Genomic DNA, 23,619 nt, shown 5'->3' on the forward strand with positions numbered 1-23,619 from the left:
GGACCCGGGAGGCGGAGGTTGCAGTGAGCTGAGATCCTGCCACTGCACTCCAGCCTGGGGCACAGAGCAAGACTCTGTCTCCAAAAAAAAAAAAAAAAAAAATCTCCTGTTGCTTTGCTCTCTTGGCCTCTGCCTCACCCATGCCTCTGCACCTGTGGTTCTGCCCTTGGAGTCATTCTTCCTTTTTCTTGAAGGTAGCACATGTTTATAACTAGATAGTTCGATTAGCCCATTTCCTGCCTGTAAAATTTTGGAAGTCTGACAGCCTTCTGTCATTTTGTCTTTTCTCTGTTTCTTTCCGTTTAAGCTGGCAGTGTTTGTACTGGTATAACATTCTCAAAAGCCTTGTCATTCTCCTGTGTGTGTTCCTATTAGACAGGAAGACCATCCACAGAGCTTTCTTGGATAATCCCATCTCTATTCCTGATTCTGCTGAAATGGGTCATCAGATCCTTGAGTCACATATCTAATCTTTCCAGGAAAAGAACATGCTTTCCCAACAGTGAATTTTCTTTTTTTTCTTTTTGAGACAAGGTCTCACTCTGTCATCCAGGCTGTAGTGCAGTGGCATGATCACAGTTCACTGCAGCCTCAACTTCCTGGGCTCCAGCCCAGCTATCCTCCTGTCTCAGCCTCCTGAGTAGCTGGGACTACAGGCGTGAGCTACCACCCCCAGCGCCCCCCCTCTTTTTTTTTTTTTTTTTTGAGGCAAAGTCTTGCTCTGTCGCCCAGGCTGGAGTGCAATGGCGAGATCTTGGCTCACTGCAACCTCTGCCTCCCAGGTTCGAGTGATTCTCCTGCTTCAGCCTCCCAAGTAGATGGGACTACAGGTGTGTGCCACCATGCCTGGCTAATTTTTTGTATTTTTAGTAGAGACAGGGTTTCACCATATTAGCCAGGATGGTGTCAATCTCCTGACCTCGTGATCCGCCTGCCTTGGCCTTCCAAAGTGCTGGGATTACAGGCATGAGCCACTGCGCCCCTTTTGTTTTTTATGGAGGCTTCATTACCTAGGCATGATTGATTAAACCATTGACCACTGGTGATCGAGTCAACCTTCAGCCACTCTCCCCTCCCAGGAGGTTGAGTGTGGGGCTCAAAGTTCCAACCCCAATCAGGCACTTGGCTAATTCTATTATTTTTTGTAGAGATGGGGTCTCACTTTGTTGCCAAGGCTGGTCTCGAACTCTTGAGCTCAAGTGATCCTCCCACCTTGGCCTCCTACAGTGCTGGGATTATAGGCATGAGCCACTCTACCTGGCCAACAGTGAATTTTCTAATTTTAGCATCTATTACAATCTGGATCGGCTGAGAATCTCCCAAATCATCAAGTGCTGGTTCCTTTTTGCTTAGCAGTTTCTTACTCAATGTATCTCTTATGTCTCACATTTTTCTGTAAGCTGTAAGAAAAAACCAGGCCGCCCCTTCAAACACATTGCTCGAAAATCTCTCAGCTAAATAAATACCGAAGTATTTGTATGGAAAGTACCTCTGGGTATTTCCAGAATAAAATTCTGTTAAGTTTTCTGCCATTATATAACAAGGATGGGTTTTCATCTAGTTTCCAATATCATGTTCCTCATTTCCTTCTGAGTCAAACTAGAAGCACTTTTAACATTCATATTTCCAACATTTTGTGCAGGATGATGTTTGTATTTTGTAAGATGATAGAAGCTTTCTTAGTTGTGTTACTTCCTTCCTTCTGAGCCCTCCTCAGCAGTGTTTTTGTTTTGTTTTGTTTTGTTTTGTTTTTGGTAAGATCTCATTCTATTGCTCAGGCTGAATGGAGTACAGTGGTGTGATCTCAGCTCACTGCAGCCTTGACTTCCCAGGCTCAAGTGATCCTCCTACCTCAGCCTCCCAAGTAGCTGGGACTACAGGCGCACACCACCATGTCCAGCTAACTTTTTGTATTTTTGTTTGTAGAGACGGGGTCTCACTATGTTGCCCAGGTTGGTCTTGAACTCCTGGGCTCAACCTATCTGTCCACCTTGGCCTCCCAAAATGCTGGGCTTACAGGGGTGGAGGCATCGCCATGTTTCCCAGGCATTGCTCAAACTCCTGGGCTCAAGAAATCCTCCTGTCTCAGCCTCTCAAAGTGTTGGGAATATAGGCATGAGCCACTGCTCCTGGCTAGATTTTTTTATTCAAGAGATGGGCATCTTGCTATGTTGCCCAGGCTGGTTTTGAACTCCTGAGCTCAAGCTATCCTCCTGCCTCAGCGTCCTGAATAGCTGGGGCTACAGGTGTGTGTCACCATGCCTGGCTTAATTGTAGATGTTAATCACATCTACAAAATATCTTCACAGCAACACTTAGATTAGTGTTTGATTGAATAACTGGGGCATATATCCAGTCCAATCGACACATCAGATTGATTATTGCAGTCCACCCCTCATTATCTTGGCACCTATACACATCTCTTTAAATCATACTTAATCTCTAAATAAATATGACAAGCTCGTACTTCTGTCTAACGTGATGCAATTGTCAAATATACAACTAAAAACACCTTCTTTTCCTCAGAAGAGGAGACAAAGTCAGTGGGCGATGCTCATACTTTCCCCTCATGTCCTGTAACTTAAATAAATATTGTGGTCCAGGAGTGGTGGCTCACGCCTATAATCCTAGCACTTTGGGAGGCCGAGGTGGGAGGGTCACTTGAGGTCAGGAGTTTGAGACCAGCCTGGGCAACATGGTGAAAACCCATCTCTATAAAAAATGCAAAAATTAGACAGGTGTGGTGGTGTGTGCCTGTGGTCCCAGCTACTCAGGAGGCTGAGATGGGAGGACTGCCTGGGCCTTTGGAGGTCGAGGCTGCAGTGAGCTGTGATTGAGCCACTGCACTCCAGCCTGGGTGAGAGAGCGAGACCTTGTCTCAAAAAATAAATGTCATACTACAAAGTTAAGTATTAATAGATTTTATGTTAGATGATAAGAGGATAAGAGAGGGAACAAAACAAATACTTGCGATGTACATGCATATATATTTATATATCTACACACATATGCCTAACAAAATAAGGAAGAAATACTCATAAAAATTATAGTCCTGTAGCCAGGGGCAGTGGTGCATGCCTGTAGTCCCAGCTACTTAGGCGACTGAGGGAAGAGGATCCAGTCCAGCCTGGGTGACATAGCAAGACCTTGCCTCTAAAAAAAATTATATTGGCCGGGCGCGGTGGCTCAAGCCTGTAATCCCAGCACTTTGGGAGGCTGAGACGGGCGGATCACGAGGTCAGGAGGTCGAGACCATCCTGGCTAACACGGTGAAACCCCGTCTCTACTAAAAAAAATACAAAAAGCTAGCCGGGCGAGGTGGCAGGTGCCTGTAGCCCCAGCTACTTCGGAGGCTGAGGCAGGAGAATGGCGTAAACCCGGGAGGCGGAGCTTGCAGTGAGCTGAGATCGGCCACTGCACTCCAGCCCGGGCGACAGAGTGAGACTCCGTCTCAAAAAAAAAAAAAAATTATATATTGGCCGGGTGCGGTAGCTTATGCCTGTAATCCCAGCATTTTGGGAAGCCAAGGCGGGCAGATCATCTGAGGTCAGGAGTTCCAGACCAGTGTGACCATGGTGCTGGGATTATAGATGTCAGCCACCACGTCTGGCCTATTCTTTCTGTTTCTCTCTATTTGTCACTGATTTCTACCCACTTCAACCAACATGGTGAAACCCCATCTCTACTGAAAAGACAAAAAATTAGCTGCACGTGGTGGTGCATGCCTGTAATCCCAGCTACTCGGGAGGCTGAGGCAGGAGGATTGCTTGAACCCAGGAGGTGGAGGTTGCAGTGAGCCGAGATCGTGCCATTGCACTCCAACCTGGGCAACAAGAGTGAAACTCCATCTCAAAAAAAAAAAAAAATTATATATATTTATATACAGACGTAATTTCTGAGATTTGGGTGGGGACACAGCCAAATTATATCAGCCGGCTACTGTTAGTCCTGCCTGAATTGGGTTGTTGTAGTTTTCAATTGACTTTAATCACAGGGCATTGTAGTGTGCTTTAAGGGGTCCTCTGTATTCCAGGCCTACTCTTCTTTATCTTCATTGTTTAATAGCAACTCAATGTCTTTTTTCTTTCTTTCTTTCTTTTTTTTTTTTTTTTTTTTTGAGACGGAGTCTCGCTCTGTTGCCCAGGCTGAAGTGCAGTGATGCGATCTTGGCTAACTGCAACCTCTGCCTCCCAGGTTTAAGTGATTCTCCTGCCTCAGCCTCCCAAGTAGCTGGGATTACAGGCATGTGCCACCATGCCTGCCTACTTTTTTTTTTTTTTTTTTTTTGAGATGGAGTCTTGCTGTCACCCAGGCTGGAGTGCAGCAGCACGATCTCAGCCTACTGCAACCTCCGCCTCCTGGGTTCAAGCGATTCTCCTGCCTCAGCCTTCCAAGTAGCTGGGACTACAGGTGCTTGCCACCACGCCTGGCTAATTTTTGTATTTTTAGTAAGGACGGAGTTTCACCATGTTGGCCAGGGTAGCTTAGAACTCCTGACCTCAAGTGATCTGCCTGTCTTGGCCTCCCGAAGTGCTGGGATTACAGGCGTGAGCCATCGTGCCCTACTGCAAGTCAATTTAATCTTGGTAGTTAGGATCAGATGCTCCAGCCAATACAGCAACTCCCTTCTTTTCCTGTTACCTCAGAGGCATGAGAAGCCTCAAGTGGCCGTGTGGCAGTCTTAGCTTCCAGTTCAATGAAATCACTGTTGTGTGCAAGTGGTGAAAGCTTTCCTCCTTTTGGAGCAAAGGCCCCTATACCAGTGGAGCATAAGATCACGAAGGTAGGAAATAAAAATTTTGCTAGTGGGTTACTAGGGGTAATAGTGAGTAGTGCCATTTGCATTTCTGTTTGTTTTTGTGGGTTTTTTTTTTTGAGACGGAGTCTTGCTCTGTTGCCCAGGCTGGAGTGCAGTGGCGCAACTTTAGCTCACTGCAACCTCTGCCACCCGGATTCAAGTGATTCTCCTGCCTCAGCTTCCTGAGTAGCTGGGAGCCATTTGCATTTTTGCCCCCTTGATTCCTGGACTTGTGAATCCTGGCTATGGGAGAAATCACACCATATATTAAAATGGATTCAGAGAATATTCAGACTCTTGCAGGACATTGCCCCAGCCCGGCAAGGTATTGTCACCTAGTTGGCACTGTAACTGAGTCTTCAAAAAGCATGGTGAGGAACATGGTGAGACTTGTGAATTCCATGAGCATGGTCCCATTGCTCCACTGCTTTTGCTATGAGGTAAGTTCCTTGGTCAGAAGCAATGCTTTGTAGAATACCATGATGGTGGATTTCCTTTGTTGCATAACCCATGTATTCATTCCTTTACTTTCAGCTATTATTTCTTTTCTTTCTTTTTTTTTTTTTTTTGTTGAGAGGGAGTCTAGCTCTGTCGCCTAGGCTGGAGTGCAGTGGCCGGATCTCAGCTCACTGCAAGCTCCGCCTCCCCAGTTTACGCCATTCTCCTGCCTCAGCCTCCCGAGTAGCTGGGACTACAGGCGCCCGCCACCTTGCCCGGCTAGTTTTTTGTATTTTTTTAAGTAGAGACGGGGTTTCACCGTATTAGCCAGGATGATCTCGATCTCTTGACCTCGTGATCCGCCCGTCTCGGCCTCCCAAAGTGCTGGGATTACAGGCTTGAGCCACCGCGCCTGGCCTTTTTTTTTTTTTTTTTTTTTTTTTTTTTAAGAGACAGTCTTACTCTGTCTCTCAGGCTGGAGGCTGGAGTGCCATGGCACAATGTCGTCTCAACGCAACCTCCACCTCATGGCTTCAAGCAATTCTTCTGCCTTTGCCTCCCGAGTAGCTGGGATTACAGGCTCGTGCCACCACACCCAGCTAATTTTTGTATTTTTGTTTTTTTTCAGACGAAGTCTCACTCTTGTTGCCCAGGCTGGAGTGCAATGGCGCGATCTCAGTTCACTGCAGCCCCTGCCTCCCAGGCCCAAGCGATTCTCCTGCCTCAGCCTCCTGAGTAGCTGGGATTACAGGCGCCCACTACTTTTTGTATTTTTAGTAGAGACAGGCTTTCACCATGTTGGCCAGGCTGGTCTTGAACTCATGACCTCAGGTGATCCACCCGCCTCAGCCTCCCAAAGTGCTGGGATTACAGGTGTGAGCCACCACGTCTGGCCTATTCCTTCTGTTTCTCTCTATTTGTCACTGATTTCTACCCACACACTGTTCTGGTCCAGGTTGCTGGCAGCAATATTGATCTAGCAAATGCCTCCCCGTTGGTCTTTTCCCATTCATATAGCATATGGTTATATTGGTACTGAACTCATGGGGTATCTCAACCACTAGACAGTGCATCTGGATTCACTGTCAACCCAAATTTTGTCAGATGGGGTGAAGGCACGATCTATCTCATTAGGCCCATAGGAATTTTGGCATATATATTTTTTAAAGTATAGTTACAGATTCTTGCTGAGGATCATATCTGCTTCCAGCACCCACAGTTGTAGCCCTGGTCCTGGAACCATTGCAACAAGCAGTAAGAAAGAAAGTTTAGGTAATATAGGGGAGAATTGTATAGCCATATTAGCATCTTCCCCCATCACCTTTACACCTTATCTCTCAGAAAAGTGGAGGAATCTCGGAATCTATCTAACAAGAATGTTCCATTGATTCTGCTCATGTTGACTGTGAGCACAAACTTGGGAAGGTGTGTAAGCCAGCTCTTTAGGCCCATGTCTCCTCTCTCTCTCTCTTTTTTTTTTGAGTTAGGGTCTGGATCTGTTGCCCAGGCTGCAGTGCAGTGGTGTGACCTTGGCTCACTGCAACCTCAACCTCCAGGGCTGAAGCCATCCTCCCACTTCAGCCTCCTGAGTAGCCGGGACTACAGGCGTACACCATCATGCTTAGTTAATTTTTGTATTTTTCGGTAGAGATGTGGTCTCCCATGTTGCCCAGGCTGGCCTCAGATTCTTGAGCTCAAGTGATCCTCCCGCCTTAGCCTCCCAAAGTGTTGGTATTAAGGCGTGAGCCATGTTGCCCACTTTCTGTTTTCTCTCTCTCTCTCTCTTTTTTTTTTTTTGAGATAGGGTCTTGCTCTGTCACCCAGGCTGGAGTGCAGTAGCGCAATTTCGGCTCACCACAACCTCTGCCTCCCGGGTTCCAGTGATTCTCGTGCCTCAGCCTCCCAAGTAGCTGGGACTATAGTTGCACACCACCACACTCAGCTAATTTTTATATTTTTAGTTGAGACTGTTTTGCCATGTTGGTCAGGCTGGTCTTGAACTCCTGACCTCAGGTGATCTGCCTGCCTTGGCCTCCCAAAGTGCTGGGATTACAGGCATGAGCCACTGTGCCCAGCCTTTTCTCTCTCTCTCTCTCTCTCTCTCTCATTATTGTTATTATTTTAGAGACAGGATCTAGCTATGTTGCCAAGGCTCATCTCAAACTCTTGGGCTCAAGGGATCCTCCCAAGTCGGTCTGCCAAAGTGCTGGGATTATAGGCATGAGCTACTGCACCCAGCCTTTGACAAATGTTTCAACTGTCCGTTCCAATTCTGTGCCAAACTACAGCTCTGAGGATGATATGCAATATAATATGTCCATTTGATGTTTTATCTTTTTGCCCATTGTTGGATACTATGTGCTGTAAGGTGTGTTCCTTGATCTGAAGAAATGTAACATGGCAGTCTAAATTGGTATAGTATCTTCTGTTTCTTTTCTTTCTTTTTCAAGACAGAGCCTTGTTCTGTAACCAAGGTAGAGAGCAGTGGTGCTATCAGGGCTCACTGCAGCCTCAACCTCCTGGGCTCAGGTGATTCTCCTGCCTCAGCCACCTGAGTAGCTGGGACTACAGGCATGTGCCGCCATTGCCTGGCTAATTTTTTGTATTTTTTGTAGAGATGGATTCTCCCTATGTTCTCCAGGCTGGTCTTGAACTCCCGGCCTAAAGTGGTCCTCCCATCTCGGCCTCCCAAAGTGCTGGGACTACAGGCATGAGACCCTGTGCTCAGTCATGAGAGCTGTTCCTAGGGTGCCATCCTTGTGGCAGTAGGAGCTGTCAGTTCCTCTGGTGGTTTCAAAGTTGGCTGTAGAGGAAATGCTGAATACGATGAGTACTGCCTTGCAATCCTCCAGTAGCATGTTCTCATATAAACTGTTTCCATTATATTATGGAACTCTTCTGGGCATTGCCTTCTTTATTAGAATGTTTCTCTGACATCACCTAGGACATTATGGGTATTTCAGGTTTCAAGATTATTTTATATCTTTCATTCACAAAAAAATCACCATACCACCACATCTGGAAATTCTCTGATCCAAAACCTCAGCCATTGCTGTTGGGTAGCACTCACGGGCTTTTGCCACAATCTCGTCTCTATAAATACAAGTTGCAGACATTTTTAAAATCATGTCTGCATGTGGATCTTATATAAGTGCTCAAAAGCATCAAGAGAGCTTCTGCTCTTTGCAATTCAGACACAGCCTGCTTAAATGTGGACTTCTTTTGTGTTGTTTAATGGAGGGAAGCTAGCAATATTCTCAGATGTGGAACATGCATCCTGCAAATGACAAGTAACCTGATTAGGTACTGTGTTTCTCGCGTAGTACCAGGGATAGTAGGCAGTGACAGCAGTTCATTGTTTTGTTGGTTGGGGAATGTTAGGGGTGGATCCTGCCCAGGTTTTTCCTAAGAATTTCACCATTTGAGTGGTGCATTTTTGTTGCATTTATCAACCACCTCTGTTGGTCATGTATGTCACTATTGTATATAAATCAGTCCTAGCTTGCTCTTCAGTTTTTTGTTTTTTGAGACAGGATCTCACTATGTTGCCCAGGCCAGAGTGCAGTGGCACAATCACAGTTCACTAAGGCATCCACCTCCCTGCCGCAAGCGAACCTCCCACCTCAGCCTCCCAGGTAGCTAGGACCACAGGTGTGCACCACCACACCCACTAATTTTTTATATTTGGAGAGATAGGGTCTCACTATGTTGCTGATCTTGAACTCCTGGGCTCAAGCAGTCCTCCTGCTTTGGCCTCTCAAAGTTCTGGGATTACAGGCAAGAGCCACCATGCCTGACCGAGAACTGTAGCTTTATAGTAAGTGTTGAAATTAGGTACTATAAATCCTCTAGCTTTTTTCTTCCTTTTCAAAATTGCTTTGGCTGTTCTGGGCCCTTTTTTTTTTTTTTTTTAATTGAGACGGAGTCTCTTGCTCTGTCGCCCAGACTGGAGTACGGTGGCCTGATCTCGGCTCACTGCAAGCTCCGCCTCCCGGGTTTACGCCATTCTCCTGCCTCAGCCTCCCGAGTAGCTGGGACTACAGGCGCCCGCCACATCACCCGGCTAGTTTTTTTGTATTTTTTAGTAGAGACGAGGTTTCACCGTGTTAGCCAGGATGGTCTCGATCTCCTGACCTCGTGATCCGCCCGCCTGGGCCTCCCAAAGTGCTGGGATTACAGGCCTGAGCCACCGTGCCCGGCCATGTTCTAGGCCCTTTTAATTCTCATATGAATTTTAGAAGCAGCTTGTCAATTTCTAACTATTAATTTTGTTTTATTGATTGTGATCAGTATTGTTTGTAATATATATATCTTAAGGAATCTTCTGAGGTTGTTTTCTTTGTGCCCTAGTATTTGACCAAGTTTTGTGAATATTTTATGTGCACGTGAGAAAAAGTATATTCTGTATGATCAGGGTGTGGTGTTCAATATATATACATCCAAAAGATCAACCTTACTGATTATGTGGTTTAGGTTCTTTATGTTATTACTCATATTTTGTCCATTTAATCTGTCTCATTCTGTGAATGGTATGTTAAAAGTCTCCCATTAGAGAATATTTATATTTCTTCTTGCATTCTTTTTTTTTTTTTTTTTTGAGACAGAGTCTTGCTGTGTTGCCCAGGGTGGAGTGCAGTGGTGTGATCTCAGCTCACTTTTAGCTTTCTCTAATTCCTAACCAAGTGTCCTGGATATTATTCTTATTCTCTATTGTCTTGACTTTGTTTGTTTATTATTTATTTAAAAAAATTTTTTTTTAACTTTTATTTTAGATTCGGGTACTGTATTAGTCTGTTCTCACACTCCTATAAAGAACAACCTGGGTAGTTTGTAAAGAATAGAGGTTTAGGCCAGGCGCAGTGGCTCAAGCCTGTAATCCCAGCACTTTGGGAGGCCGAGGTGGCTGGATCATGAGGTCAGGAGATCGAGACCATCCTGGCTAACACAGTGAAATCCCGTCTCTACTAAAAATGCAAAAAATTAGCCGAGCGTGGTGGCGGGCACCTGTAGTCCCAGCTACTTGGGAGGCTGAGGCAGGAGAATGGTGTGAACCCGGGAGGCGGAGCCGAGATCACGCCACTGCACTCCAGCCTGGGTGACTAAGTGAGACTCCGTCTCAAAAAAAAAAAAAAAAAAAAGAATAGAGGTTTAATTGACTTATGGTTCCACAGGCTGGACAGGCTTCTGCTTCTGGGGAGGACTCAGGAAACTTACAATTATGGTGGAAGGTGAAGGAGAAGCAAGGCATGTCTCACATGGCAACAGGAGAGAGAGAGCAAAGGGGGAAGTGCCACACACTAAACAACCAGATCTTGTGAGAACTCTCACTATCACAAGAAGAAGGGGGAGGCCGGGCGTGGTGGCTCACACCTGTAATCCCAGCACTTTGGGAAGCCAAGGTGGGTGAATCACCTGAAGTCAGGAATTCGAGACCAGCCTGGCCAACATGATGAAACCCCATCTCTACTAAAAATACAAAAAGTTAGCTGGGCATGGTGGCATGCGCCTGTAATCCCAGCTACTCAGGAGGCTGAGGCAGGAGAATCGCTTGAACCCCAGAGGTGGAGGCTGCAGTGAGCCAAGATGGCGCCGCTGCACTCCAGCCTCAGCAACAAGAGCAAAACTCTGTCTTTAAAAAAAAAAAAAATGAACAAGAGGGAAATCTACCCCCATGTTCCAATCACTTTCCAGCAGGCCCCTCCTCCAACGCTGAAGATCGTAATTCAACATGAGATTTGGATGGAGTCACAGAGCCAAACCGCATCAGGAACACGTGCAGGTTTATTAGGCATTTGGTAAATTTTTGTCCAACCCTTTTAATTTTAGCCTTTTGCATGAATGTGTTTTAAGCATGTCTCTTGTATGCAGCATAGTGCTGGGCTTTGCTTTATGAGGCAATGTTAAACCCTTTTTATTTTATTTATTTATTTTTTGATTGTATATGTTTTTATTTTATTATTCACCTAAATATTGCTGACCCATCAACAGAATAGCCCAGCCAGACATATGTAATAGTAGTAATTAAATGCGGTTGTCTTTGATACTTTGCTGACTTTACATGGAAAACGTAGCTTTTACATATTTTTAGGTTTTTTTCATTTTTATTTTTCAGTTTCTTTTTTATTTCAGTAGGTTTTGGGGAATGGTTGGTGTTTGGTTACATGAATAAGTCCTATAGTGGTGATTTCTGAGATTTTGGTGCACCCATCACCCAAGCTGTATACCCAATGTGTAGTCTTTTGTCCCTCACCCCCCTCCCACCCTTTCTTCTCAGTCCCCAAAGTCCATTGTATCATTCTTATGCCTTTGTGTCCTTGTAGCTTAGCTTTAATATTTTATTAAAAATATTATTATTATTATTTTAAATAAATAAAGATGGTGTCTTCCTATGTTGGCCAGGCTGGTCTTGAACTCCTGGCTTCAAGCAGTCCTACCGCCTCAGCCTCCCAAAGTGCTAGGATTATAGGTGTGAGCCACCACATTTGCCCCCCTTTTTCTTGTAATAAGTGAATTAAGCCCATTTGTATTTATTCACATTACTGTTAAGCTTGGTCTCAGTTCTCTCATTTTATTTTATGTTGTAATTACTGTGTGTATATATTACATTTACTGTATTTCTTTCTCACTCTCTCTCTCTTTTTTTTTTTTTTTTTTTTTTTTTTTTTTGAGACAGAGTCTCACTCTGTCACCCAGGCTGGAGTATAGTGGCACGATCTTGGCTCAATGCAACTTTGACCTCCCCAGTTGAAGCGATTCTCCTGCCTCAGCCTCCTGAGTAGCTGGGATTACAGGCATGCACCACTACACCTGGCTAAGTTTTAAAATTTTTAGTAGAGACAGGGTTTCGCCATGTTGGCTAGGCTGGTCTTGAACTCCTGACCTCAGGTGATATGACTGCCTGGGCTCCCCAAAGTGCTGGGATTACAGGTGTGAGCCACTATGCCCAGCCGAAACATGATTGACTTCGATGAGTTGACTTTGTGTCCTGTAGTCTTGTTAAGAGCTTCTTTGTAGATTCCTTGGGATTTTCTACATAGACAATCATATTGTGTGAGAACAGAGACAGTTTTATTTATTCTTTCCAACCAGTTATATGCCTTTTATTTCCTTTTTCTTGCCTGATTTCACTAAAGTAGGACTTTGAGTAGGATTTTGATTTCAAATAGGATTTGTAAAAGTGGACGTCTCTCGCCTTTTTCCTGATCTTCTAGGGAAAGCATTCAGTCTTTTTCATTACGTATGATGTCAGCTGTAGGTTTTTGGTAGATGATCTTTAGCAGGTCAAAGAAGTTTCCTTCTATTCCTACTTTGATGAGAATTTTTGTCAGGAATCAATGTTGAATTTTGTCAAATGACTTTTCTGTATCAATTGATGATTGTGTGGTTTTTCTGTTTTAGTTTCTTAACATGGTGGATTATATTGATTGATTTAAAAATGTTCAGCCAACCTTGCATACTCTGGATAAACACCAACTGATCATGCTATGTGTTTACATATGTTGCTGGATTTGATTTGCTAATATTTGTTGAGGCTTTTAACTTCTATGTTTATAAGGGATATTGGACTGCAATTTTCTTTTCTTGTCATGTCTTTGTCTGATGTTGTAATCAGGATAATGATGGCCTCATAAAATGAGAAGTGTCCTTGTCTAGAAAATGGAAGAGGAAGGATTGTATAGAACTGATGTATTCCTTAAATATTTGGTAGAATTTACTAGTGAAACTATCAAGGCCTGGGAATTTCTTTTTTGGAAGGTTTTAAACCACAAATTCAGTTTCTTTAATTGATATTCCATTCAGTTGTCAGTTTCTCTTTGGGTAAGTTTTGGTGTTTTATATATTTCATGGAATTGGTCCATTTCATCTAAGTTGGTGAATTTATGTGAATAAAGATGTTCGTGGCATTCTCTTATTCTCATTTTAATGTCGTTGGGGGTATATAGTAATATATCTTCCATTTCTTTTCTTTCTTTCTCTTTTTTTTTTTTTTTGAGATGGAACTTGGCTCACTGCAACCTCCACCTCCCGAGTTCAAGAAATTCTCCTGCCTCAGCCTCCTGAGTAGCTGGGATTACAGGCCTGCACCACCATACCTGGCTCATTTCTTACCTATCACTTTAAACTGGAAATGGCACTGTTACTTGAAACTGTCTCCCCTCCTACCTTCCAAGACCCTACACTTTCCTGGTTCTATTTCTACCATCTAATAATTGTATTAGTCTGTTCTTGCATTGCTATAAAGAAATACCTGAGACGGGGTAATTTATAAAGAAAAGAGATTTAATTGGCTCATGGTTCTGCAGGCTCTACAAAAAGCATAATGGCTTCTGGGGAGGCCTCAGGAAACTTCCAATCCATAGCAGAAGGCAAAGAGGAAGAAATAACTTTTTTTTTTTTTTTTAAACGGAGTTTCACTCTTGTCACCCAGGCTAGAGTGCAAGGGCATGATCTCAGCTCATTGCAACCTCCGCCTCCTGGGTTCAAGTGATTCGCGATTCTCCTGCCTCAGCCTCCTGAGTAGCTGGGATTGCTGGGATTACAGGTGTGCACCACCACGCCCCGCTAATTTTTGTATTTATAGTAGAAATGGGGTTTCACCATGTTGGCCAGGCTGGTCTCAAACTCCTGACCTCAGGTGATCCACCCACCTCAGTCTTCCAAAGTGCTGGGATTATAGGCGTGAGCCACCATGCCCGGCAGCATATCTTTGTGTGTGTGTGTGTGTGTGTGTGTGTGTGTGTGTGTGTGTGTGTAAGGTAGGATCTCGCTCTGTCACACAGGCTGGAGTGCAGTGGTGTCATCTTGGCTCACTGCAGCGTCGACCTCCTGGGCTCAAGTGATCCTCCTGCCTCAGTCCCCCAAGTAGCTGGGATTATAGGCATGCACCACAATGCCCAGCTAATTTTTGTTTGTTTGTAGAGACAGGATTTCGCCATGTTGCCCAGTCTGCTCAAATTCCTGGGCTCAAGCTATCCGCCTGCTTCAGCCTCCCAAAGTGCTGGGATTACAGGCATGAGCCACTGTGCCCAGACAGCAGGCACATCTTACATGGCCAGAGCGGGAGGAATTGGGGCACAGGTGCCACACACTTTTAAACAACCAGATCTCATGAGAACTCACTATGGCGATGACAGCACCAAGGGAGGATGGTGTTAAACCATGAGAAACTACCCCCATAATCCAATCCCCTCCCACCAGGCCCCATCTCCAACATTGGGAATTACAATTCAACATGAGATTTGGGTGAAGACGCAGATCCAAACCATATCAAGAATTTACTCTGCAACCTTCATAGCATATTGGTGCTCCCTCAAACTCTGTACTTGGTGCTTCTCTCAAACTGTGCTCTTTCTTAGCTATCCAATTTATTCTGGTGGTTTCAGCTGGTACTGAAATGATCTTACCCTCCCCAAACCTTGGCCTCTGCTAGCCTTCTCTCCTGAGCTCCAGCTGGACATCTCCGTCAGTATGTTCCATAAACACTCTAAAATCAATCTCAATTTTTCTTCCATCAACTCATTGTCTATCTGTTTTGCTAATGTCTATATATGGCTCCAGCCTCATCCCAGCTGTTCATGCAGTTATCCTGGGAGCAATACTGTCTCCCTTTCTCCCACAGAACAGCACTTCTGTATTGTTTATAAGTATAAATACATTTTGTTTGTTTGTTTTGAGACAGGGTCTCTCTGTCACCCAGGCTGGAGTGCAGTGGCACAATCTCAGCTCACTGCAGCCTCTACCTCCTGAGTTCAAGTGATTCTCTTGCCTCAGGCTCCTGAGTAGCTGGGACTGCAGGCACCCTCCACCATGCCCAGCTAATTTTTATTTTTTATTTTTTATTTTTAGTAGAGATGGGGTTTCACCATGTTGGCCAGGCTAGTCTGAACTCCTAACCTCAAGTGATCTGCCTGCCTTGGCCTCCCAAAGTGCTATGATCACAGATGTGAGCCACCATGCCCAGCCAGCTTCTTCTTCTTCTTCTTCTTCTTCTTTTTTTTTTTTTTTTCAAGATGGAGTCTTGCTCTGTCACCCAAGCTGGAGTGCAGTGGTGTGATCTTGGCTCACTGCAACCTCCGCCTCCTGGGTTCAAGCGATTCTCCTGCCTCAGCCTCCTGAGTAACTGGGACTACAGATGTGCACCAGCAAGCCCAGCTAATTTTTGTATTTTTAGTAGAGATGGGGTTTCACCATGTTGGCCAGTCTGGTCTTGAACTTCTGACCTCAGGCGATCTGCCCAGCTTGGCCTCCCAAAGTGCTGGGATTACAGGCGTGATCCACTGCGCCCAGACTGCTTCTTCATTTTTTAACCCAGCAACTTGCACATGTCCGGACACATAGTGTTTGTTTGTTTTTTTATTGGTTTTCCAGAAATATGCTTACTGAGGCACATAGTGTTAACTCAGGAGTGCAGTGGTCTTTTCTTCATGCATTAATAAATTAACACAGTAACAGAGCTGTTCTGGGTACCCCCCACCCCAAAAGTATATCAAGCAAGACACGAAATCAGGTATCCAGTGTAGCTCCTTTTAGTCGACTTTCAACAGGGCTCCACTGAGAAGATTAGTTCCTGCACATCTTTTTCATGCATCCCATTCTGATCACTGGAGATTGTTATTACAGGGGTCCGTGTCATTCGAGGACGTGGCTGTGGATTTCACCCGACAGGAGTGGCACAGACTGGACCCTGCTCAGAGGACCATGCACAAGGATGTGATGCTGGAGACCTACAGCAACCTGGCATCTGTGGGTGAGGATGATTGTCCATGTAACTCCTAGGAGCATGTGTTTCCTTTCTTGGTTGCTGTAACATATGCAGCCTTGTGAGGGTTTAATGATATTGAGAGTCACAGATGAGTAGTCAGTTTAGGGCACCGGGAAAAATGTGTGTGTTCTTACTTCCCCAATGAAAGCTTTAAATGGGCCCCCTTCCTTGTGCAGCTCATGAAGATGCACCTTCCTCCTCCATCAGAGGCCCTAGAGCTCAGACAACTTGGCCCACGTCCTGTGCCATTTCCCATTAACAGGCCTCTGCGTGGCCAAACCAGAGATGATTTTCAAGTTGGAGCGAGGAGAAGAGCTGTGGATATTAGAGGAGGAATCCTCAGGCCATCGTTACTCAGGTAAGTGGGCAAGAACTGGACATATGGAAAATAGGGGAAATAAGAGCCCGGAAATTCAGGTCAAAGGGTGCAACACTCTCTAGGAATCTCTTTTTAGAGGTCCTAGCTCTTTGAAAATAAGGACGGAAGGTCTACATGCTTCAGATACCAAAGTCACACATCTTAATATCACACTCAAACTTCAGTGCTTTCTCCTGTTTTACCTTGATTTTTTTTTTTTTTTTTGATGGAGTCTCACTCTGTCACCCAGACTGGAGTGCAGTGGTGTGATCTCAGCTCACCACAACCTCCGCCTCCTGGGCTCAAGCAATTCTCCTGCCTCAGCCTCCTGAGCAGCTGGGATTACAGGTGCATGCCACCACGCCTGGCTAATTTTTGTACTTTTAGTAGAGATAGGGTTTCACCATGTTGGCCAGGTTGGTCACAAACTCCTGACCTCAAGTGATCCACCTGCCTTGGCCTCTCAAAGTGCTGGGATTATAGGCGTGAGCCACCGCACCTGGCCTTTATCTTGATTTTTAAGTTATTTACCACTGTTATTTATCTCTGCCTCATCTTAAGCATTTATTCTTTTATTTTTTTGAGACGGAGTATCTCTCTGTTGCCCAGGCTGGAGTGCAACGGTGCAATCATGGTTCAACCTCAACTTAACACCTCAACTGCCCCGTTTTAAGTGACCTTTCCAGGGCAGCCTCCCTAGTAGCTGGGACTACAGGTGCACACCACCATGCCTGGCTGATTTTTGTATTATTATTATTATTATTTTTGTTGAGACAGAATCTCACTATGTTGGCCAGGCTGGTCTTGAACTCCTGGGCTCAAGTGATCCACCTGCCATGGCCTCTGGAAGTGCTAGGGTCAGAGGTATGAGCCACCACACCTGGCAACATTTATTCTTCCTTCCCTCCATTGCCTTGGATGCTTTCTGTTATCAGGCATTCGTTCATATATTCATTTAGTCATCCATGAAACTTTAAATGAGTATCAGTTATATGCTGGGTATGTTCTAGGTGTGGGAAACTGGTAGTGAATAAAATAATATCTCTGTTCTCTTGGAGATTACAATATAGTAGGGGAAAGTGACCAGAAACAAATAAATACATCATATGTTTGATGTTGAAAAGAAAATCAGTGCAAGGTAAGAAGGATAGATATTGATATGTGCTTTTAGGAAATAGAGGGTTTTTTTTGTTTGTTTGTTTGTATTTTTCAGATGGAGTCTCACGTCTGTCATCCAGGCTGGAGTGCAGTGGCACGATCTCGGCTCACTGTAACCTCCACCTCCTGGGTTCAAGTGATTCTCTTGCCTCAGCCTCCCAAGTAGCTGGGATTACAGGTGGGCACCATTATGGCCAGCTAATTTTTGTATTTTTAGTAGAGATGGAGTTTTGCCATGTTGGGCAGGCTGATCTCAAACTCCTGACCTCAAGTGATCCGCCCACCTTGGCCTCCCAAAGTGCTGGGGTTACAGGCATGAGCCACTGTGCTCGGCTGGAATAGAGTTTTAAAGGTTGTGTTAAGGAGTTTAATTTTATACTGTGACAAGAGAAGCCAGTTTGGGATTTTACATAAATGAGTGACATGCTGTGATTTGTTTTTAAAGGATCTCTCTCACTGCTGTGTGGCAATGGTTCTGTTGGGGATAATGCCCTCAGACATGATAATGACTTTCTTCACCATCAGAAGATTCAAACATTGGATCAAAATGTTGAATATAATGGATGCGGGAAAGCCTTCCATGAGAAAACAGGCTTTGTTAGACGTAAAAGAACACCCACAGGAGATAAAAACTTTGAATGTCATGAATGTGGGAAAGCTTATTGCAGGAAATCAAACCTTGTTGAACATCTGAGAATACACACAGGAGAGAGACCCTATAAATGTGGTGAATGTGCAAAAACCTTCAGTGCAAGATCATACCTCATTGCTCATCAGAAAACTCACACAGGGGAGAGACCCTTTGAATGTAATGAATGTGGGAAATCTTTTGGCAGGAAGTCACAACTCATCCTACATACAAGAACACACACTGGAGAGAGACCCTATGAATGTACTGAATGTGGGAAAACCTTTTCTGAGAAGGCAACCCTCACAATTCATCAGCGAACTCACACAGGGGAGAAACCCTATGAATGTAGTGAATGTGGGAAAACATTTCGTGTAAAGATATCCCTTACCCAACACCACAGAACTCACACAGGGGAGAAACCTTATGAATGTGGGGAGTGTGGGAAAAACTTCCGTGCAAAGAAATCCCTAAATCAGCATCAAAGAATTCACACAGGTGAGAAACCCTATGAGTGTGGTGAATGTGGGAAATTCTTCCGAATGAAGATGACTCTCAATAATCATCAGAGAACTCACACAGGTGAAAAGCCCTATCAGTGTAATGAATGTGGGAAATCTTTCAGGGTGCACTCATCTCTTGGGATCCATCAGAGAATTCACACAGGAGAGAAACCTTATGAATGTAACGAGTGTGGTAATGCTTTCTATGTGAAAGCACGCCTAATTGAACATCAGAGGATGCATTCAGGAGAGAAACCCTATGAATGTAGTGAATGTGGGAAAATCTTCAGTATGAAGAAATCCCTCTGTCAACACCGGAGAACTCACACAGGAGAGAAACCTTATGAATGTAGTGAATGTGGAAATGCCTTCTATGTGAAAGTACGCCTCATTGAGCATCAGCGAATTCACACAGGAGAGAGACCCTTTGAGTGTCAAGAATGTGGGAAAGCTTTCTGCCGGAAAGCACATCTCACAGAACATCAGAGAACTCACATAGGCCGGTCCTGGTGTTATACAATGAAGAAAGCCTCTGTCTGAAGACTTCCCTCACCATTGGATCAAGCTCCTTGGGGCATATGATCACCAGGGGACACAGTGAGCCTGTGAAAATTTGGCACCTACATTTGTATCAAAATATGTCCTGATCCCCTTAGGGGATAGCTCATTGCTTTTATTCAGATTTCCCTAATTAGTGGTGTGTGAACATCTTATCTGTTGATTGGCTATTTGGGTTTTTTTTTCTGTGCATTGACTGTTCATGTCCTCTGCTCATTGTTTTCGAATGGGCTGTTCATCTCTTGCTTTTTGGTTTAAATGTTGTTGTTTTTTAACATATGAGAATATAAAAATCCTTTTTTTTTTTCCAGTCATGTGTGTTGCAAATATCTTCTCCCAGACTGTCATTGGTTTTTAAAATTTTGTCATCTGTTTTCTTCTGCTGAAGTTTTGTTTTGTTTATTTATTTATTTATTTATTTTTTTGAGATGGACTCTCACTCTGTGGCCCAGGCTGGAGTGCAATGGCACGACCTCAGCTCATTTCAACCTTTGCCTCCCGGGTTCAAGCATTTCTCCTGCCTCAGTCTCTTGAGTAGCTGGGATTACAGGTGTGCACCACCATGCCTGGCTGATTTTTGTATTTTTGGTAGAGATGGGGTTTCACCATGTTGGTCAGACTGGCCTCTAACTCCTGACCTCAGGTGATCCACTCACCTTGGCCTCTGAAAGTGTTGGGATTACAGGTGTGAGCCACCGTGCCCGGCTAAAGTTTTATGTTTTAATATTATCAGTTTCAAGATGATAATATTCTCCTATACTTTCCTCTAAAGGTTTTCCTTTCAACATTTAGAATTTCAATCTCCTGTGAGTTTTTTGGTATAGCATGAAGTGTGCAATACATACTACTATATTGTCTTTATATAATTTTACATAAATGGGATCACACTGTATTTAAAGTTCTGCAGCTTGCTTTTTTCATGTAATGTTACCTTTCCAAGATCTGTCCTTGTTGATAAGTATAGGTCTGACTAGTCATTTATCTCTCCATTCCCGTAGTAAAAGACATTTGTATCTTTTTCAAGTTTAGTGTCTAAATCTAGAAGTGGAACTGATGGGTCATAGGATTTAGGCAATGTGCTGGTTATTAAGCTATTGTGTCCCAGCTCCAAACCCACCCTTCTTGACTGTGCTTTGTGACTCTACAAACTACATTTTGGCTTTGCCAACTGCTCCCTGTTGGGCCTTGCCAATAAGAGATACTAGATATACACTTTGGGGCTGGAGAGGGAAGAAGGGACTTGATCCTTTTTTTCTATTCCTATTAGCTCTTGGTCATTGGAGTGTCTGCTCAGCATTGCTTCTTCACTCAGACACCAGCAGTTCCTTGTCATAGCAGCGGTTTAATCTAGTTTGCAGCTTTCCAGCACTCACAGATGGTAGCCCATCCCCTCTGAGACACAAGTATCAGCTGGCTGGTGTCACCTCCTTAGAGATGTGAATTCTAGCCACGTGGGACCCCTCCTCCATCTTTCTAAGTTTTAGTAATTTCAACTTATGGTTGGGTGTAGTGGATCGCGCCTGTAATCCCAGCACTTTGGGAGGCCAAGGTGGGTGGATTGCTTGAGCCCAGGAGTCAAGACCAGCCTGGGAAATATGGTGAAACCCTATCTCTACAAAAAAATTCAAAAATCAGCTAGGCATGGGACCACACCTGTGGTCCCAGGTACTTGGGAGTCTGAGACTGGAGGTTGAAGCTGCAGTAAGCCATGATTGCGCCACTGCACTCCAGCTTGGGCAACAGAACAAGACCCTGTCTCCAAAAAAATTGTCAACTTCTTCCCTTTGTTATGCCAGCCCAGCTGTTTTCTGCAGTTGCTACCTCCCTGATAACTTTAATGTTCTCTTTTTGTCTCTTCACTTACTTGGTTTACAACCTCATAACTAGTTAAAGTTATTTATAAGTTCTCTCTGTTAAAATAACTAGTGTGGTTTTTGTCTCCTTGTTGGCTCTGATTGATACAGAAGGTTTTTTTTTTTAAACTTTATTAAGTATTGACATTTCCCTTCCAAATTGTATTAATTTATACTCCCATGAGCAGTTTGAGAAAGTTTTCATTTTGCCATTCAGCAGCACTTATTATCAGTCCTTTAAATTATTGCCAATCTGAAAGGTATGAAATGGCTTTGAGCCTTGGCTCCCATGAATGTGGTTTGTCTTTCTTTCTTTTGTTCTTTCCTTCTCTTCTCTTCTCTTCTCTTCTCTTCTCTTCTCCTCTTCTCTCTCTCTCTCTCTCTCTCTTCTTTTCTTTTCTCTTTTTATTTTTTGAGACTGAGTTTCACTCTTGTTGCCCAGGCTGGAGTGCAATGGCGTGATCTTGGCTCACTGCAACCTCTGCCTCCCGGGATGGAACAATTCTCATGCCTCAGCCTCCTGAGTAGCTGGGATTACAGGTGCACATGACCACACCCAGCTAATTTTTGTACTTTTAGTAGAGACGGGGTTTCACCATGTTGGCCAGGCTGGTCTCAAACTCCTCACCTCAGGTGATCTGCCCGCCTCAGCCTCCCAAAGTGCTGGGATTACAGGTGTGAGCTACTGCACCTTGCCTATTTATTTATTTATTTATTTGAGACAGAATCTCGCTCTATCACCCATACTGGAACGCAGTTGTGCAATCTTGGCTCACTGCAACCTCTGCCTCCTGGTTCAAGTGATTCTCATACCTCAGCCTTCCGAGTAGCTGGGACTATAGGTGCACACAACCACGCCCACCTGATTTTTGTATTTTTAATAGAGATAGGGTTTTGCTGTGTTGGCCAGGCTGGTCTTGAACTCCTGACCTCAAGTGATCCACCTGCCTCAGCTTCCCAAAGTGCTGGGATTGCAGGAGTGAGCCACTGCACCTGGCCTGTCTTTATTTATTTTTTAACTCATCTTTCCTACCCTTCAGTAGTATTTTATGGTTTTCTCCAAGAAATTGTCTATGAAAGTTAACTTTTTAATAGCAGCTTTGCATTTATACAGGTATACACACATATATTTCTAAATATAATGATGTGGGGTTTATATATATATACTTATATATAATATTTGTGTCTCTCTCACACACACACACATCTCCCTGCACAACATTTTTGTTTGATGTGGGCAGTTTTCATTTCATTTTACCCAAATATTTACCACCTTGATTGCACTTCATTACTTTCTGCGTTTCATCCAGGATCATTTTCTTCTGTGCCTGAAAAATACTCCAAAGAGTTTCCTTTAGTAAGAGTCTGTTAGTGGTGAGCCTCTCAGTTTTGTCTTAAAATGTTTTTCATTGTACCTTTTGTCGGTGGCTGGGGCCGGCATCGCGGGTGGTAAAAGATTTACCAAGACAGTCATGAATTAAAGAAACCAAGTCTATTAGAGGGAAGGTAGGTTGCAAGGAGGCAATGGGCAGCACAGCAGAGAAAGGGGCTGTCTGCAAAGAGGCAAGAGCTGGAGGGAAGTTGTATAGGGTTGTGCTGGAGGGGCTATGTGAAGAATGAGTTTGTGCTGCTGGGGCTTTGCACAGAGCAAGGTATTTGGGAACAGGTTGTTGTGCCAGCAGGTTGTTTGCAATTAGATTAGTCATCTCTCAAAACAATGGTTCTTCCCCACCTTCTTGCTTATTTATCTTATTGGGACTCTATACCTTTTTGATAAGTAAAAGTGAATCCTTTACCTTAAATATTTGGTAGCACTGCACTATGTCACAGTAAGTTGATAAAAAATTAAGTACTTGACTGGGTACGGTGGCTCACACCTGTAATCCCAGCACTTTGGGAGGCCGAGGCGGGTGGATCACTTGTGGTCAGGAGTTCGAGACCAGCCTGGCCAACATGGCAAAACCCCGTCTCTAGTAAAAATTAGCTGGGTTTGGTGGTGCATGCCTGTAATCCCAGCTACTCGGGAGGCTGAGGCAGGAGAATCACTTGAACCCAGGAGGCAGAGGTTGCAGTGAGCTGGGATGGTTCCACTGCACTCCAACCTGGGCGACAGAGCAAGACTCCATCTCAAAAAAAAAAAAAAAAAAAAAAATTTAAATTAAGTACTTTTTTGCTTTTTTCCTGAGTATCCTTTAATGATTATCGTGACCCAAGGTATTTGAATTACTCATCAGCTACCCCACAATACAGCATATATTTGAATATATATAAAATATATTTTTTGTGTTTTCTGTGCAGTATGCCCTCACTCTATTAAGTATTAATTAACTATATCAAGATGCCATTTCATCAATACTTCCGATCTTTAGCTCACTGCTTCTTCCCCGCTTTTTTTTCTCTTTGAGATGGAGTTTTGCTCTTGTTGCCCGGGTTGGAGGTGCAATGGCATGATCTCTGCTCACTGCAACCTCTGCCTCCCGGGTTCAAGTGATTTTCCTGTCTCAGCCTCCTGAGTAGCTGGGATTACAGGCATGCACCACCACACCCAACTAATTTTTTGTCT

The 23,619-nt window shown here is 44.2% G+C and overlaps 2 protein-coding genes across 2 annotated transcripts in view; one reads left to right on the forward strand and one right to left on the reverse strand.

The window, feature by feature from the left end:
- The window catches only part of ZNF157 (zinc finger protein 157), a 42,261-nt gene extending 22,300 nt beyond the window's left edge, over positions 1-19,961 (forward strand). Inside the window, exons 3-6 of the mRNA XM_050775822.1 lie at positions 15,857-15,983; positions 16,261-16,356; positions 17,570-17,692; positions 17,960-19,961. Of these exons, the coding sequence (XP_050631779.1) occupies positions 15,857-15,983; positions 16,261-16,356; positions 17,570-17,692; positions 17,960-19,185 (1,572 nt within the window). The 3' untranslated portion in view covers positions 19,186-19,961. The remainder of the gene's footprint in view (positions 1-15,856; positions 15,984-16,260; positions 16,357-17,569; positions 17,693-17,959) is intronic.
- NDUFB11 (NADH:ubiquinone oxidoreductase subunit B11) overlaps positions 1-23,619 on the reverse strand; it is a 477,292-nt gene that overhangs the window by 227,319 nt on the left and 226,354 nt on the right. The window lies entirely within an intron of this gene.

Source organism: Macaca thibetana, chromosome X (assembly GCF_024542745.1).
Source record: "Macaca thibetana thibetana isolate TM-01 chromosome X, ASM2454274v1, whole genome shotgun sequence".
In the NCBI taxonomy this organism is placed as follows: Eukaryota; Metazoa; Chordata; class Mammalia; order Primates; family Cercopithecidae; genus Macaca; species Macaca thibetana.